Consider the following 15015-nt stretch of genomic DNA (forward strand, 5'->3'; position numbering starts at 1 on the left):
ATTATTATTATAAATTCATTGAATCAAAATCGTCATATTTTTTTCGTCAAGGAATTCAATAGTTGCCTGAAAGATGAATCAAAGTCATCGAAAATAATTAAAATTATTTTAAATAATAACAGATATATGATTATTTTTATAAATAAATATACTAAATTTGTTTATAAGGCACCGAATTAATTGCTACATCTAACATATTCAAATTCTTATCGTATATGATGATGTGTTCGATTAAATAGGGGATTCAATTTCTATTGCACAGTTATTCGTGGTGCAACTAACGTAATATATTTATTTATAATACAAATTCATATGTCGGACGAAGGAACGTGTTATTTCTTTCCTTTTTTTTGTTTTTATTTTTATTTTTGTTTTCTTAATGATGAGGAACGAAAGTTTGAGAATTCGGAGGACAACCGGGCATCATACTTGTTGCGTTATCTTCTGTAGAACTGCACAGCATTCCAACTAATGTATAGTCTACAAAAGGTGGGAGATCTATATCAGGGACGTCACTATAACCGTTAAGTCCAGAATGATGTACGGGAGCTGTGTTCATCGTCATTTGAGGTAATCGAGTATCGAGAACCTCGCACGTGTAATGACAACGATCGTTATTGGGATAGAAGAATGGTTCTGGACTATTTTGAGCTTGTACAGAGGGTTCGATCGTTGTAGTATCTGAAAAGAGTCTTTCGGTCACTTCAGGATTCGTTTCGTGCGTTCCATAAGCATTTTGAGATCTTTCCTCAAGAACCATGTGATTCAACCTTGGATGAGATTGTCTAACGATAGGTTCATGATTTTTCGCGTTCGTGTCGTCAAATATTTGGTAACCGTCGAAGGAATAGGGATGTCTGTTTTCAGATATGGGACTGCGATCGGAACGATCAGGATCAGTTAACGCCATATCATTTTTAGGTCTTTGATAAGTCCCGTAATTCGCTCTGTCGATCATGGTATTTTGATGGCAGTCTTTGTTGAAACAATCAACGTCCCTTCTGGACGATAAAATGTTTTCTTTATGTCCATCGAAACCAGGGAAATGAAGTCGATCATCCTGGTGCGGTTGAGTCCAATAAGGCTGATGATCCTGATCGTTCTTAATGCGATCGTTTGTAAAGGGTTTAGGAGTTTGCGTTCGATCGTATCCTGGAAAATTCAATGCATCTTCGAGAGAATGCCCTTGATTTTGATCCTTTTCTGATACGTATTGATGCATCGCTTTCCTTGAGACGAATCCTGTGTCCTTGTCTGTGTCAAAAGCAGGGAATTGAAGTCTTTCATCCTGTTGCATGCTAAGATGACTGCTACTGGAATCTTCGCTCAAGAATTGGTTCCAATAAGTTTGTTCTTGATTGTGCTGTTTCACTTCATATTTGATAGTGCCACTTCCAAGGTCGAGTAAAGTGGGTGGAGACCTTGCTACGTCTTGGGAATTTACTGGAAAGTCTGGTCGCAGTGGTTGATCTAATTGAAAAATTTCTTCAGGTTGAAAGAGGTCACTTGTAAATGATGGAAATTCTGGATAAGATGCTTCTTGAGGTATTTGATTCGGTAGACAATATCCTACGGTATTTTCTTGCATAGATACTGTTTCGGGTAACCAGTATGACTCAGCTGATGGTGTTTGTTGATTGTATATAGTAGTTTGATGATGATGTGGTTGCTGGTACGATGAAACGTTCGTTTGTATGCCACACATGCATTCGAAAGGTGGACATGAACAGGAATATCCTAAAAAAGAAATAATATATAATATATTATTAATAAGTTCTATATGAGACGCTTACAAATATTAAAATAAAATTAAATTCGCGCTTTGATTACATTTGACCAATAACAGCGTTAGTAATTTAAAACGTGTAAATCGTCCAATCAATATGATCTGTTACGACGGTTGCGCCACAATGTGGTCAATTTTGGTAGCTAAAAATTATACAATCATTCAAATTCTTGCTCGTCTCGTTCGCGCTATACGCATAAAATCTTACACGAAAAAAGTTTGAAGTTTATTGTAATTATATTTGTATTTTAAGTAAAAAGTGTAACTATTTAATATTATTAGCGAATATAGATCATTTTAGTGCGTATAAAATTAAATAATTATTAATTATTTTTGAATAAGTTTCATACCTTTATCTGAGATCAATGGTGGTGGTGCTGTAGTTCTTGGAGGTTGTTCAGTAGATTCGGTATTTGATCTTTTTGTTCCTCTCAGTGACATTAACTGCAAGATAGTAAAACAATCGAAGTTATTCTTTAATTCCAGTGATTCACCATCAGATAAAGAGGTTGGAGAACAAGAAGGAAATTGTTGGACTAGTTAATTTCATCTACCCAAGTAAGATTTTACAATGTAATCAATTTTTCTTTATCTTGTAAAATAAGCTCATAGAATATTTTGATATATGAATGAATAGATAACTGTGTAATATTTTACTTGTCAGCATTATTTTAATATAATAATGCATATATAATATATTTATTGTTTAATTTTAAAAGGAGTTGTCTATTACCATAGAAGCATATTAAAGTTGTTTGTACGTTAGTCAGTAGATGGCGCTAACATTTTTTTGAACTAGCACAAAAAAGTTGGCATAGAACTTCAACAGCAAAAAAAAATGAATAAGTATTCTTAATTGCTCACTAATTGCACGTTTAAAATGCATAATTGCTTACTTTATATATTAATTAATTATTTAATTAATTAATAATAATTGAAAATACAATAAAATATATCCCCTGTAGGTATATCAATTTTACTTTCATTTTTTTCAAAATGCACGCGCCTTGAATTTATGGTTGCGCATGCGTATAACATATCTCTCATTCAGACGTCACTATTTCATAATGATTCAAATTGTAATAATTATTTTTAACTAATTAACAATAAATAAAAAATATTTTATAGAATAAAGTTGAGAAGCCGGACAAACAAAAAATGAGCAGTTGATTGAAAACAATAGAGAACTTCATTGCTTTGCATAGAAATAAAAAAAAACGTTTTTGTATTTTCAATTATTAATAACTAATGAAATAATTAATTAATATATAAAATGAGTAATTATATATATGGATTTTGATTCAGGAATTAGTGAGCAATTAAAAGCACTTATTCATTGTTTTCTGCTGTTGAGGTTCTATGCTAACATTTTGTGCTGGTCGAACTTATTTATAAGTAAATATATAACAGATAGCATTTATAGTTTATACGTGATGAAATGGATAGAGATTTATATTTTATATTCTAATTTGAAATAATCGGAAATGACAATTTACGTCTTTGCAATCAATCTAGATTTAGTTAATTAATTTTCTATAGGTAACTACTTTAACGACCGGTAACAGAGTTCTACTTAATCTTACATCTATATCCAAATGTCGGTAATGTAGTTAACTGTTTAAAATCTTTTATATCGAAGGTTTTGTTTATATATATGTATGTCGGAAAATTATTTATTAATTGAAACAAACCTTGGAACCTAAAGCAGCTTCTCTCGCGAGTAAAACAGCCAATCCTCTGACTCTTTTACCAGCACCTACGCTTCTTCTAGCTTCGGAAGTAGATTTTGCTTCTGGTCGTGGATGATCGTGTTGTCCTTTAGCTTGGAAGAATATTGCGTGTTCGGTGTGTCGCCAAAAATGAGTAACAGGATAACCACAATGACCACGGCAGGACAAAATTTCTAAACGGCCGGTGCATTGTCTGTTTGGGCAAGGTTTACCCTGCTGCTTTTTTCTAGCCTGAAAACATGATTCTAGATTTAATACTAGAACTATTTATTTTTTATTTGAAAAGTAGACACATATGAAAGTATGGGTGATATTATTTCCGTTGGGATCTTTTTTTCAAATATAAATTAGGCCCATTTGTTTTTTAGCTAAGATGATAATAGTTTCGTAATATTTTAATTCAAACTATTTCGACTATTCTTTTATCTTGCGATCAGCAAATGTTTCGAGTCATTTCTTTAACATTCCAACTACCAAATTCAGTTAACATTATTTGGTTAAATTAAAGCCAGTCTCCATTTTTGTATTTATAGTTTCCATATTTTTAATTCATATTTCTATTTGAAAGAATTAAGATGATAAAGAGTAAAAAGGATTAAAGCAGAAAAAAGTAGAAACAAATCTGACTTTTCTGATTAGAAAAATCTTTTATCCGAATTCTGTACCATCTGATATAATTATTTTTGCATAACATCCCATTTTAAACAGGGAAGCTTTAATTATTATAGAAAATAATATAATGAACATGTGAACTATCAAAACCAATCAAAATGATTGATTAAAATAAATCTAACTACAATTTTTTTCTTGTTTAACAAAAAATATATTTATTATTATACAATATTATACTGAATATTTTTTTTACAGACGTTTAATTATTTTTTATTGGAATTATTTAAATAGTTCAATTTCTCTGAAAACCTTAGAAATGCTTAAATAAAAATGGTAGTGGCGAACTAGGCTCATATTTTTTAAGAATTTGGTTTTAATTCGAAATTAATATCAAATTAAAATTTTTTTTCGTTTCTTAATATATATTATTAATAACCAACTAGTGTTATTCTAATTGATTCAGCAAAAATAATATATGCGTCGTTTTTTTGGAAAGTTTTATCAATCCATTTATTTTTATTTTGAGATATTTAAAAGTTTACGATAGAATTGATCAAAAAATATTATCAAATGTATTATAATAAAAATATTTTTTATCGTCCAATAACAATAAATGAAACTATTAAAAAAGAAAAAATTTTGTCAGGCCGCAAATGGTCTTATACCACTTTAAAAAAAAAGAACAGGTCATACTTGTATAAATTATAATAATTTTCTAATGTTAAATTAAACTATTAAAAAAGAAAAAATTTTGTCAGGCCGCAAATGGTCTTATACCACTTTAAAAAAAAAGAACAGGTCATACTTGTATAAATTATAATAATTTTCTAATGTTAAAAATCGCTCTAGAATTTTATTTATGATTTCAATACAAAAGAATAGAATACTATCACCGTTTATTCCAGATTTGTAAAATCTTGAAATTACGAAAAATCGGGAAGACTTATAGCGAAGACTGAAACAAGTTCGTAAAATACTTTACTGATTTATCAGTTCCCGCTTGGAAATATATCGTAGAGATCTCAAAAAGGTTCGTACCTTGTCGCAAATCGCCGGTCGGAGGTGTACCCTTCCGCCACCAGGCAATATGCATTCCTGAGAGCAGACCAAAACTCCGAGGCAAGACTTTTTAAGGATGCTGACGTTGTGATTGTTTGTATTTCTCATAGCCCAACCAGATGCATGCCTTCTTGCTTCTTCACAATCCGGTCCATATACCCTTCGTACGTGGCCATCCGCCCATTCGCACCAAGGATCGTATTCCACGACCTAAAGCGGCATCCGCGTCATTGATTTATGCTCTTACGTGCCCTCGCAGAGAACTTTGTTCAAAGTTAATGTTCGAAAGTAGTAATAAAGAAGAAGAAGACCGAATTATAGGCCAATCGTAAGATATTTCAAATAAGTTTAGAAACAATACTTATTAATATTCAATCTGATTAAATCATTTAATCGTTTTGATCTAATTGTAAGTTCTGGGAGAAGATCATTGATAATTATACGAGACTTTATTTTATTTTTGTAATTTTTTGTGTCACATGGATCGCATATGTAACTGAATTTTCTATATTTAGGATAATTTGAAATATTTTCTTTTCGTATATGTATGAGCTTATATGATGTGTTAACCCATTTACTGAAAACTACGAGAAACCTTGCAGTAAAGGTTACGTCAAGAGTTTTGGATTTTATTTTATTCACTGACGTTCCAACTGCGAGATATCTTCTATGTTATTTTTTAAATCATTATAAATACCATTCAAAGAGATTATATCTGCAAGGAATTAACGTTATATTTAAATAAATTTAAAAATAAATTCTTGGCACCCGAGGCAAGGTGTTCTTAACTTTTTCGTCAGTGAAAGGATTGAGATATCACAATAATAAAAACGTCATTAACAGTAGAACTACTAAAAATGGTCAAAATGACTGGTTAAACTAACAAAGTAAAGTGATTCTTTATTATTACCATTTTCAAAACAAAAATTGTCAAGAAATATGAATAGTAGTTTGATTTATTTGCATAACATATTTTTATCAATAACCAGTTATGTAAACCGACCTAACAGAATTTAATTGGATCACGTTATACATCAACGGACCAAGTGTTAGTTGGTTAATTTTTATTATCGATTATTTTGCGTTTAATCGGTAATTCTAATGTTAAGACTAATAATTATATAATTACCCTTGGAACATTAGAATCATTGATATCCCATTCCTGATGGGGATGTTGTTGCTGCTGATTGCCGGCGACAGTCGCTGACATCGTCGGCGACCCAACGCGACTCCTGAAAAATATCGTTAAATATTTTATTATTATCGTAAATATATCCTAGATTTATTCTATTGATGATAATTCTCTCTCTCTCTCTCTCTTTATTTTTTTTCTTTTTCACAAATTTTACAGACGGCGTCGATTTATTCGTATTCAAGGTTTCCTTAGGTTCGCAGTAAAATCACATCACCCTTTGAAAATCTATTAGTAAATAAAAGGGTAGGCGTCAAGGTAAAATCGACAATGGGTACGAGCTACGCCTACCGGTCGAACATTATGCGAGTATATATGTACACGTATACACACGCGTTGTTATTCAAAATTTAATTGACTCTAAGGTGAACGACAGTAAACGTCAGGTTTACACGTAAATGGAAGCTTGCCCTTGCCATGTCTTACGGTTTGTGGCAAAGAATCACAATTTCTTCGTTTTTCTTTGGATCTATTACCAACGATATATAATCGTAGATCATTTTATAAAAAGCAATAACCCAGAGAGGGGCCTTTGGTATTTCGATAACAACAAGAAAAATCATTCTCATTGAAAGTACAAATGGACGATTACAACCACAGTATTTTCATTCACAATAGCGATCCTAATTTTATAGTTCGTTTTCAACGCTTTAGAAATATTACATTATCGTATGTTATTTAATAGAATGATATTTCATTGATCATCATGCATTTTCAAATCAATTTCTATTATTTTTTTCGAACAAGTATTCAAAATTTGACCTCGATTCTTTCTGAAATGAGTCTGTTTTTCGTATCACATATGAGTAGAAATCTGATGTATGTAGGTAGCGAAAGATGTTACATACGGAAATAAGAAGAACTAAATTGTGGTACGCAACTATTAAGATGCGTTGACACCTGCAATCCCTATCTTCTCAAAGATCAGGACCATAACGATGGAACGTCGTTGATCAGCGTGACATTTGTGGAGAAATAATAATAATAATAATAATAAAAAGAAGAAAAAGAAGAAGAGGAGGATGAAAAGAAAGATGGAGAATACGATGAGGAAAGAAATGGAAAAAGAGAAAGATATGGAGGAGGGTGGTAGGGTGAAAAAAAAAATTGGCGAGACAAATCGTCGTGGTCGTGTGACCTTGAAGACCCTGAAATCGGAATCTCGTCGAATCGAAACTGAGAACCAATTTAGTGTTGCGCAATAGTCCGCGGCATTCGCCAGGAGAGCACGGCAGCCTCGAGATAAAATCCCGATTTATGGTACGTTCCTGGCAGTACCTTGTCCGCCATAGTTATGGGAGCCCGTGGGTGGCCTGACAACGGGCACGCTCGCAGCCTCTCTTTCCGGAATCCTTCTTTCCTTCGTTCGAACTCCTTGCTGATATGTCTTTGCCAAACGAGCAGCAAAATACGTCGATAATCCAAAACTGATTTGTTATCAAAAATATTAACATCTTGCGAAATTTCTTTCTTATGCGGTGTCTGATTTTTCGCGTTTACAAAGAAAAGGAAAAAATTTTTTCATTAGAAATTTAATTATTACTTAATAGATTGAACCACACATTGTCGATGCATTATTAATTAAATAAATTTCTTTGCAAAGTTTTGGTAGTTTGAATTAATTTGAAAATATGACAGAAACAAATTAATAATTACAATTGATATTAGCGTCACAAACGAGTGTATTGAAAAAACTTTTCCTTTGATTTATACGGGTTACTTTTTTCATGCAACTTCTTTTATTACGAGCAATATTTTTTATCCAAAACTCATCATTCTTCCGTGTAATTTATCTCTCATTACATGGTATTTTTTATATTTATAATTTTTTAAATGTGGTAAATATTTTTCTCGTTCATGCGAACTTTTTATACGAAGTTTCAATTTAGATCAGAAAATCAATTATTTTATATATTAAAGATTGGGCGAGAAACGTCACTAGATTCAAATATATTAGATATTAAAAATTGTTTTTGAGAATAGCATTGAAATTAACAATCGTAGTAATTGGTAATAATAAATGCACAATTTTATATCAACAATATAAAAATAGGACTCTTACTCTTATTAAAATAATTTTACTGTCTTTATTTTTAACTTTCTTGGTTCCTTTTTTTTTCAAATCTTTATCTATATTTTTCTCTTTTTCTTATATTACACTTCTTGTCCTATAAATCTCTTTAATTTCTAAATTTATTTATGCTGCATATCTGCTCTATGCTTGATAAATAGTCAGATACATAACTGTTTGTGATGTTAAATAATTGATCAAGTACAACTGATTGGTTGAATACATCACTGATAAATAATTGATAAAATGGCGCCGATATTTAAATTTCTCAATCCCAGATATAACTTCGTCTAGTATATATCCGTACCTCGAAGGTATAAAACACTATGTCTCATTTCCCCAATTTTAATGGAGAGCAGTTTGAACATTTTATTTCCTTAAATGACATTGTATTTACTATTATTTATTCACAACAAATGTAATCCATGTCGTCTATATGGTATTGTATTCCTCTGAATAAAAATAAACTTGGTGTTCTTTTAAAAGCATGTAACTCCCATTATAATTGATCTAGAACTTACATACTACTAGTTACAGGAAACAAAAAATAAATACGAATGTATAATAATGCTATATTGGTAAAAAATATGCATAATGTTCTATACCTCCCAGGTAAAGATATATGTATATATTGAAATTCTCATATGGTTAAAGTGTTATTCGTAGCGAGGTAACGTGTCAACGACACGAGAGCAATACCCATAGAAGAGATTGTAGTGAAACGCCCACGTGCTCAACCTGCTGGCTAAGATTACAGACAGGAAGAAAAGCCGACTATTTCTTAATTCAGGATCAAAATAAGATGTGGTGGACGATAAGCCAGGATCTTCATGTACGATGCTAAATTTCCAAGTTAGATAAATATTATTATTTTCCAAATAAGAGAGAGAGAGAGAACATACTATTTTTTTATTTAATTTAAAAAAAAATATATTTAATATATTTATTATATTTTAATATATATATAATAAATTGACTGATATAAGCTCAAAATAATTTTTCTATCAAGTAATAATTTTTCTCGTATTTTTTTCTTTTTATATTAAAAGTAAAGTACACAAAAAATTATACAATTTTACAGAATATTAATAGATAAATGATTTAAGAATCGCATAACTCTGACAATATTAAATGGATCTGATAATACTTGAATGCATTTAAAAGCTAACGTATCATAGTGTATTTTAAAAGAAAACTTCTAATATTTGTATAATTAAACTTTGTCCTCAATTTTATTAATTTTTAGTAAGAATGGTATTTAGAAATAGAATTTGTTTTTTGCTATAAGTTTTAGTCATAGATATTGGAATATTTGATTAAAATATAATATACTTGGATTTCTTTTCGTTTTCTTCATTTGGTCATTCCCCTTGCGATTTAAATATATTTGAAAAGAAGAAGAACCGTTTGGTACGGTTGTTCCGAAGCTTTTCACGTTCTCTACACCTACGGAGCAAGCTTGTAGGTATCTAACTATGAATTACGTGTTACGTTTACTTTCCGTGGGTTTTATCGAGTCGCACACTTATTCGGATGTTTACGATCTTTGGACACCTACTCGAGAAGTGGTTTTTCTTTTCTCGTAAAAACGATCAGACCATTTCGCGTGCACGTTTTCGACTCATAAAGTTTTGCTCAATCGTATTTTCAATGAGATATTTAAATATATTAAATATTATACCATTCCATAATTCATTTTTAATCGTGATACTTTTTTTCAATTGCATATCAGCATACTTTAAACTTAAAACTGAAAGAACTATAAACTATCATTTTAGCTAATAAGTTTCTGCTATTTTTTCTAAGTAACTAAAACGACAAGAACCTTATGAACTTATTGGTCTAAGAATATATAAATTTAATAAGGAAGATTTAAGAGGTACACTTTCTTAATTATATTATATTTAAAATAATTTACATGTACAATAAGTGTCCCCTAAAATCGTACACCATTACACTTACTAGATATTTGCTTGAAAATTATTAATACATATAGTTGGGATAAAGAAAATTTAGAAATAAATACATTAGAATGCTTTAGTTACATATTTTAATGAGCTTAATTTGAAATGTTTATTTGTAACAAGTGAATTAAACAAATACCACAATAATCTATAGGAAACGCTAGTACCTTAAAATCATACATGTTAGTATAACTGTAAAAATGAAGGGAATATCTAATTTATTCGTGTCTAACGATTTTTCATCTCTTGTTTTTTAGTATCAGAATACGTTTAATATCACTAAAGTAAGAATAATACAAAATACATTTGTTTAATAATTACATATCTATTGATATCTTTGGAATACTAAACACAATTTCAATTAGATATTTTATTAGATGAAAAATTTTCAACTCAAAATCATCACTAGCCAGGAACGTTTTAAATGTATTTTAATTTAAAAAATCCTAAATATTAATAAAGCATATTAAAATGTTAAATATACCTTAATTGATTGATAATAAATCGAAGGGAATGTATATTATAGTCTAGAAGCACAGAGTATGAGTTCAGCATGACATCCACCGTTACACTGAAACTTTTTCACTCATCAGGGTCGGTTAAATTTCTTGTATTGATTGTTGTTTGTATGATTCAGAAGAATAAATTCTACTTATTACGGATATTATTTTTGTTATGCATATGTACCATATAAGGAAAGTTATATAAACATGAATCAACATAAAAATTTTAACTGGCTTTCATAGAGAACAAACAATCAGTCTAACGTTGGATTTCGAAGAGGACGGGTGCGTCTTACTTTTACTCTGTGTTTTTAAATTATAATATACATTTTCTTCGATTAATTATGAGTCATTTAAGGTATATCGAACGTTCTAATATACTTCTAATAATATTTTGGATTGTTTAAATTAAAATACATTTCTTTTAGCACTTCTGGCCAGTGATGATTTTCAGCTGAAAATTTGCATCTAATAAAATATCAGATAGAAATTGTTTAATATTCGAATTATATTAATAGATATGTAATTTTTGAAACAAATGTATTTTGTATTATTTTTTGTTTAATAGGTATTAAACTAATTTTGATACTAAAAATTTAAATAACAATAAAAACAAAGAATGACCAAACGATGGATACAAAAAAACTGAGTATTCCTTCCATTTTTACAGTTACACCAATATGAACAATTCCAAAGTACAGGCTTTTTCCGTATATTATTTTCATATTAAATTAATTCAGAAGTAAGACTTTCAAATTAAACTCAATAAATATGTAATTAAGATATACTAATGTATTTACTTCTAAATCATTTTCATTCTAAAATATTAAAACAATATCAATAGTTTTCAAGTAAAAATCTTTCTTTTTAAGTTAAACTCATAGTATATATACGTCAATACTATTAATTACTATGATAATATCACTAGTTTATTCCTTATCGGGCAAATTTTTGTTCTAATTTCTTCGGTAACGAAGAAATCAAGAAGTATGATTATTTTATACTCATTCTTGTTTACTGTTCTATTATTCTAAAACAAGAGTAAGAGGAGAAAGAGAAAGAAAGAGTGAGAAATAAAGAGAGAGAGAGAGAGAGAGAGAGGGTCAGGCGCGCGGGCGTTTACTATATGTTACGTCGACACCTTTGAGAAGAACGATGCGAGTAAGAGAGAAAGCCGACTTGAGTAAGGAAAGAGGGAAGGAGAAAGAGAGAAGAGTCGGCTTAGGTGAATGATTGCCCGGATCGGCGATAAAGTCATCGCCTTTAGCACCGAGTAAGATGATACATCGGCGGACGATGCTGCGTCGAGATTGTCCCAAGTCGAAGACGTAGGCATACTCAAAGAGAGACTGAAAGAGAGAAAAAAACATAAAAATAAAAATTAAAAAAAACAAAGAAAGTGACAGAGAGAGAGAGAGAGAGAGAGAGAGAGAGAGAGAGACGAAGAATAAAAGTCAGAAAGTGAGAGGAAAAAAATAGATAATGTTAGAGTTAGAGTTAGAGACAGAGAGAGAAAATTAGAGGCAGAGAGAGAGAGAGAGAGAGAGAGAGAAAATGAAAAACAGAAAGAGAGAAAGTAAAAGAGAATAAATGATTACAAGAGTAAAAAAGAGAAGCACGGAGAAAGAGAGAGGAAGAGGAAATACAAACTAGAAAGAGAAAGAGAGAAGAAATAAAAAACAAAAAGAGAGAAACTGAAAGATAGTAAAAGAGTACAAAAGTAAAGCAAAGAAGAGAGAGAGAGAGAGAGAGAGAGAGAGAGCAAAAGAAAAAGAGTGAGATTGTAAGAGAAAAACAAGAAAAATTAAATAGTTAGAGAGAGAGAAACAGAAAAATGAGGTAGATAGAGAGTGACAGCAAAAACGAGGTAGATAAAGAAAGAAAAGGAGGATAAAGAAACCGACAGAAAGAGAGAGAAACAGTGAAAACACCCCGGTAGAATATTTTTAAAGTTATCCTGAATTCGAAGAGAGAAAGAGAGAGAACGAAAGAGAACGAGAAAAAAAGAGAGAGAGAATGGAGGAAGAACTGTTGGTTCCTGTTGGTATGGGTGCATTCAGATATTAAGGGAGATACGAGACGCGGTGAAGCGATTAAATATCACGAAAGGTACCGATGAAAAGGAAAGAAATTTCTCTTTCTATCTCTATCTTTCTTTTGCTTTATCTCTTTCCCTTTCTTTACCCTTTTTTTTGTTAACCCTTTCTCTACCTTCTTCCTATCCATCTTTTTTTCTTCTCTCTCACTATCTCTCTCTCTCTCTTTCTCTCACTCTCCCTCTCTCTCTCTCTCTTTCTCTCTGTTTATGTTTCTTTCTCTCTTTGTTTTTTTTAATTCCTTTTCTCGCAACGTCTTTTTAAATTCTATGTAGCAGAATTTTGTAGTCAGAATAACATACATTCAACTCATTCGGATCTTTCCTTAAGATTATCTCACGTGTGGTAAATTAATTCACATCGAATTAATCACACGATTACAAATGAATTAATTTTTCATTTTCATTTTAATTCTCTTCTCTATTTCTCGTGTGCATTAGGATTATGTAGATTTATATATTAATTTGCAATTGAGAATTAATTGGAATAAAAAAAAGTGTTGTCAATCATATTGATTAAGATAAATAATAATCTTATCATTCTGACTATCGCGAATGAAATAAAATAATATTTAGATGAATAATTATTTGGTTTTACGTCATAATTGTTATATAATGATTCATTCGAAGGATAGAAATTAGTACCCGGTACATTGTCAGATCCAATTCGGATGTCCTATTAAATCGTTATAAAAGGGCTCGAACGACGTGAACGAGGTGAATCGCTGGCTCAAAGAGTTCCTCTTTTCGAGAGGACACCAAAAGGGAGAAAGAGAAAGAAATACTCTCGAGATTCGAGATAAAAGAGGATCGTCTTACTCACGAACATTCATTTAATCTGTCTTCAGGGGTGTTGGGTCGTGATCAATGGTGGGACTTTAAGTATATTCGTAATCGGGATTTTACGAATTCAAAAGAAAAATCTTCCATCATTTAATTTTATCAATTATTTTTAAACAAAAACAATAACCTTAACGCAATTATTTAACGTAATCGTTAAAATTATTACGTCAATTCGAATCGAAATAAATTTTATAAAGTTCCATTCATAAAAAACATAATTTGGTTCAGGTAATATTTCAGAACGTTTGTTAAATTGGATTCACTACAGATAACATAAAAGAATACTACATAAAGCTTGATTTTTATGAAAGTATATTTAATTATTATAAAAGTTATCGAATGCGCGTACGCGTACGCAATCTCAAAATTAATAAAGTTCAACGAAGGATATGTCTGTGCGCATGCACATAGGAAGGTTGCTATAGAAAACCGACCGACCAATCAGGTATCGTGATAACGCCCACACGCCAATGGGAAACCCGCAGTACGCCCACTGATTAGATACCATGAAAATTTTCTCTTCTCTCTTGAAAAGAGATCGATGCTGACAATGGTTGACGTCTGCTTTTAAGTCATCGATTTCGACCATAAATTCAACTCGCATAAATGTCATTATCGAATTATCGAATGTAAGAAATCAAATAAATTATCCAAAATATAGAGCGCTAATTTGTCAGAAAAATTTGAACCTACAGTAATTTATACAGACATGACATTTTTAAGGAATGTCGCGTTACTCGAAAAGTTCGTACCTGATTTATAAATAAATCGAAATATAAAAGCTTTTAAATATTCTTTAAAAATCGTCACAAATTTTTATGGAGCAATCTAATTACTTGATTACACTTTATCATACTTACAACACCACCATAGTCGATGTTGTTTCGTAAATGATGTCGTAATGATCAGACAGAAAAATCTAATCAGATTATTTACTCTTCTTCGTTGATATCGCTTGAAAGTTGTTCATTCGATAGTCAAATAAAACACTTCACAGACTGATAAACCAGAAGTATCATCGGAAAGATAAACCACGATTTTCTTATGATACCTAATTTTTTATAGCTACACCCGCGTATATTATAACAGATATATCACAGTATCTACACAATCCGAGAAATCATAAATCCTTTTTTTTAAACAAAAAAATCCTACGTGTT

General features: G+C 30.7%; 1 protein-coding gene across 1 annotated transcript; it reads right to left on the bottom strand.

Moving 5' to 3' along the window:
* Window positions 1–344: 344 nt before the first annotated feature.
* LOC106789340 lies at window positions 345–14726 on the bottom strand. Its single transcript, XM_014753475.1, has 6 exons — window positions 14716–14726; window positions 6317–6419; window positions 5167–5397; window positions 3478–3747; window positions 2137–2230; window positions 345–1737 (listed from the first exon to the last, which is right to left on the bottom strand). The coding sequence occupies exons 1-6, from the start codon at window positions 14724–14726 to the stop codon at window positions 377–379; spliced, it is 2070 nt and encodes a 689-aa protein (XP_014608961.1). The 3' UTR covers window positions 345–376.
* Window positions 14727–15015: the final 289 nt, after the last annotated feature.

This window comes from Polistes canadensis, unplaced genomic scaffold (assembly GCF_001313835.1).
Source record: "Polistes canadensis isolate GaletaPanama2010 unplaced genomic scaffold, ASM131383v1 scaffold_178, whole genome shotgun sequence".
NCBI lineage: Eukaryota > Metazoa > Arthropoda > Insecta > Hymenoptera > Vespidae > Polistes > Polistes canadensis.

Excerpts from the sequence above, each read along its gene's own strand:
- LOC106789340 (XM_014753475.1), bottom strand. Across the intron at positions 3,748-5,166 it reads GACCGGCGATTTGCGACAAG|GCTAGAAAAAAGCAGCAGGG; the intron begins GTACGAACCTTT and ends TCATGTTTTCAG. Across the intron at positions 1,738-2,136 it reads ACCATTGATCTCAGATAAAG|GATATTCCTGTTCATGTCCA; the intron begins GTATGAAACTTA and ends TTTCTTTTTTAG.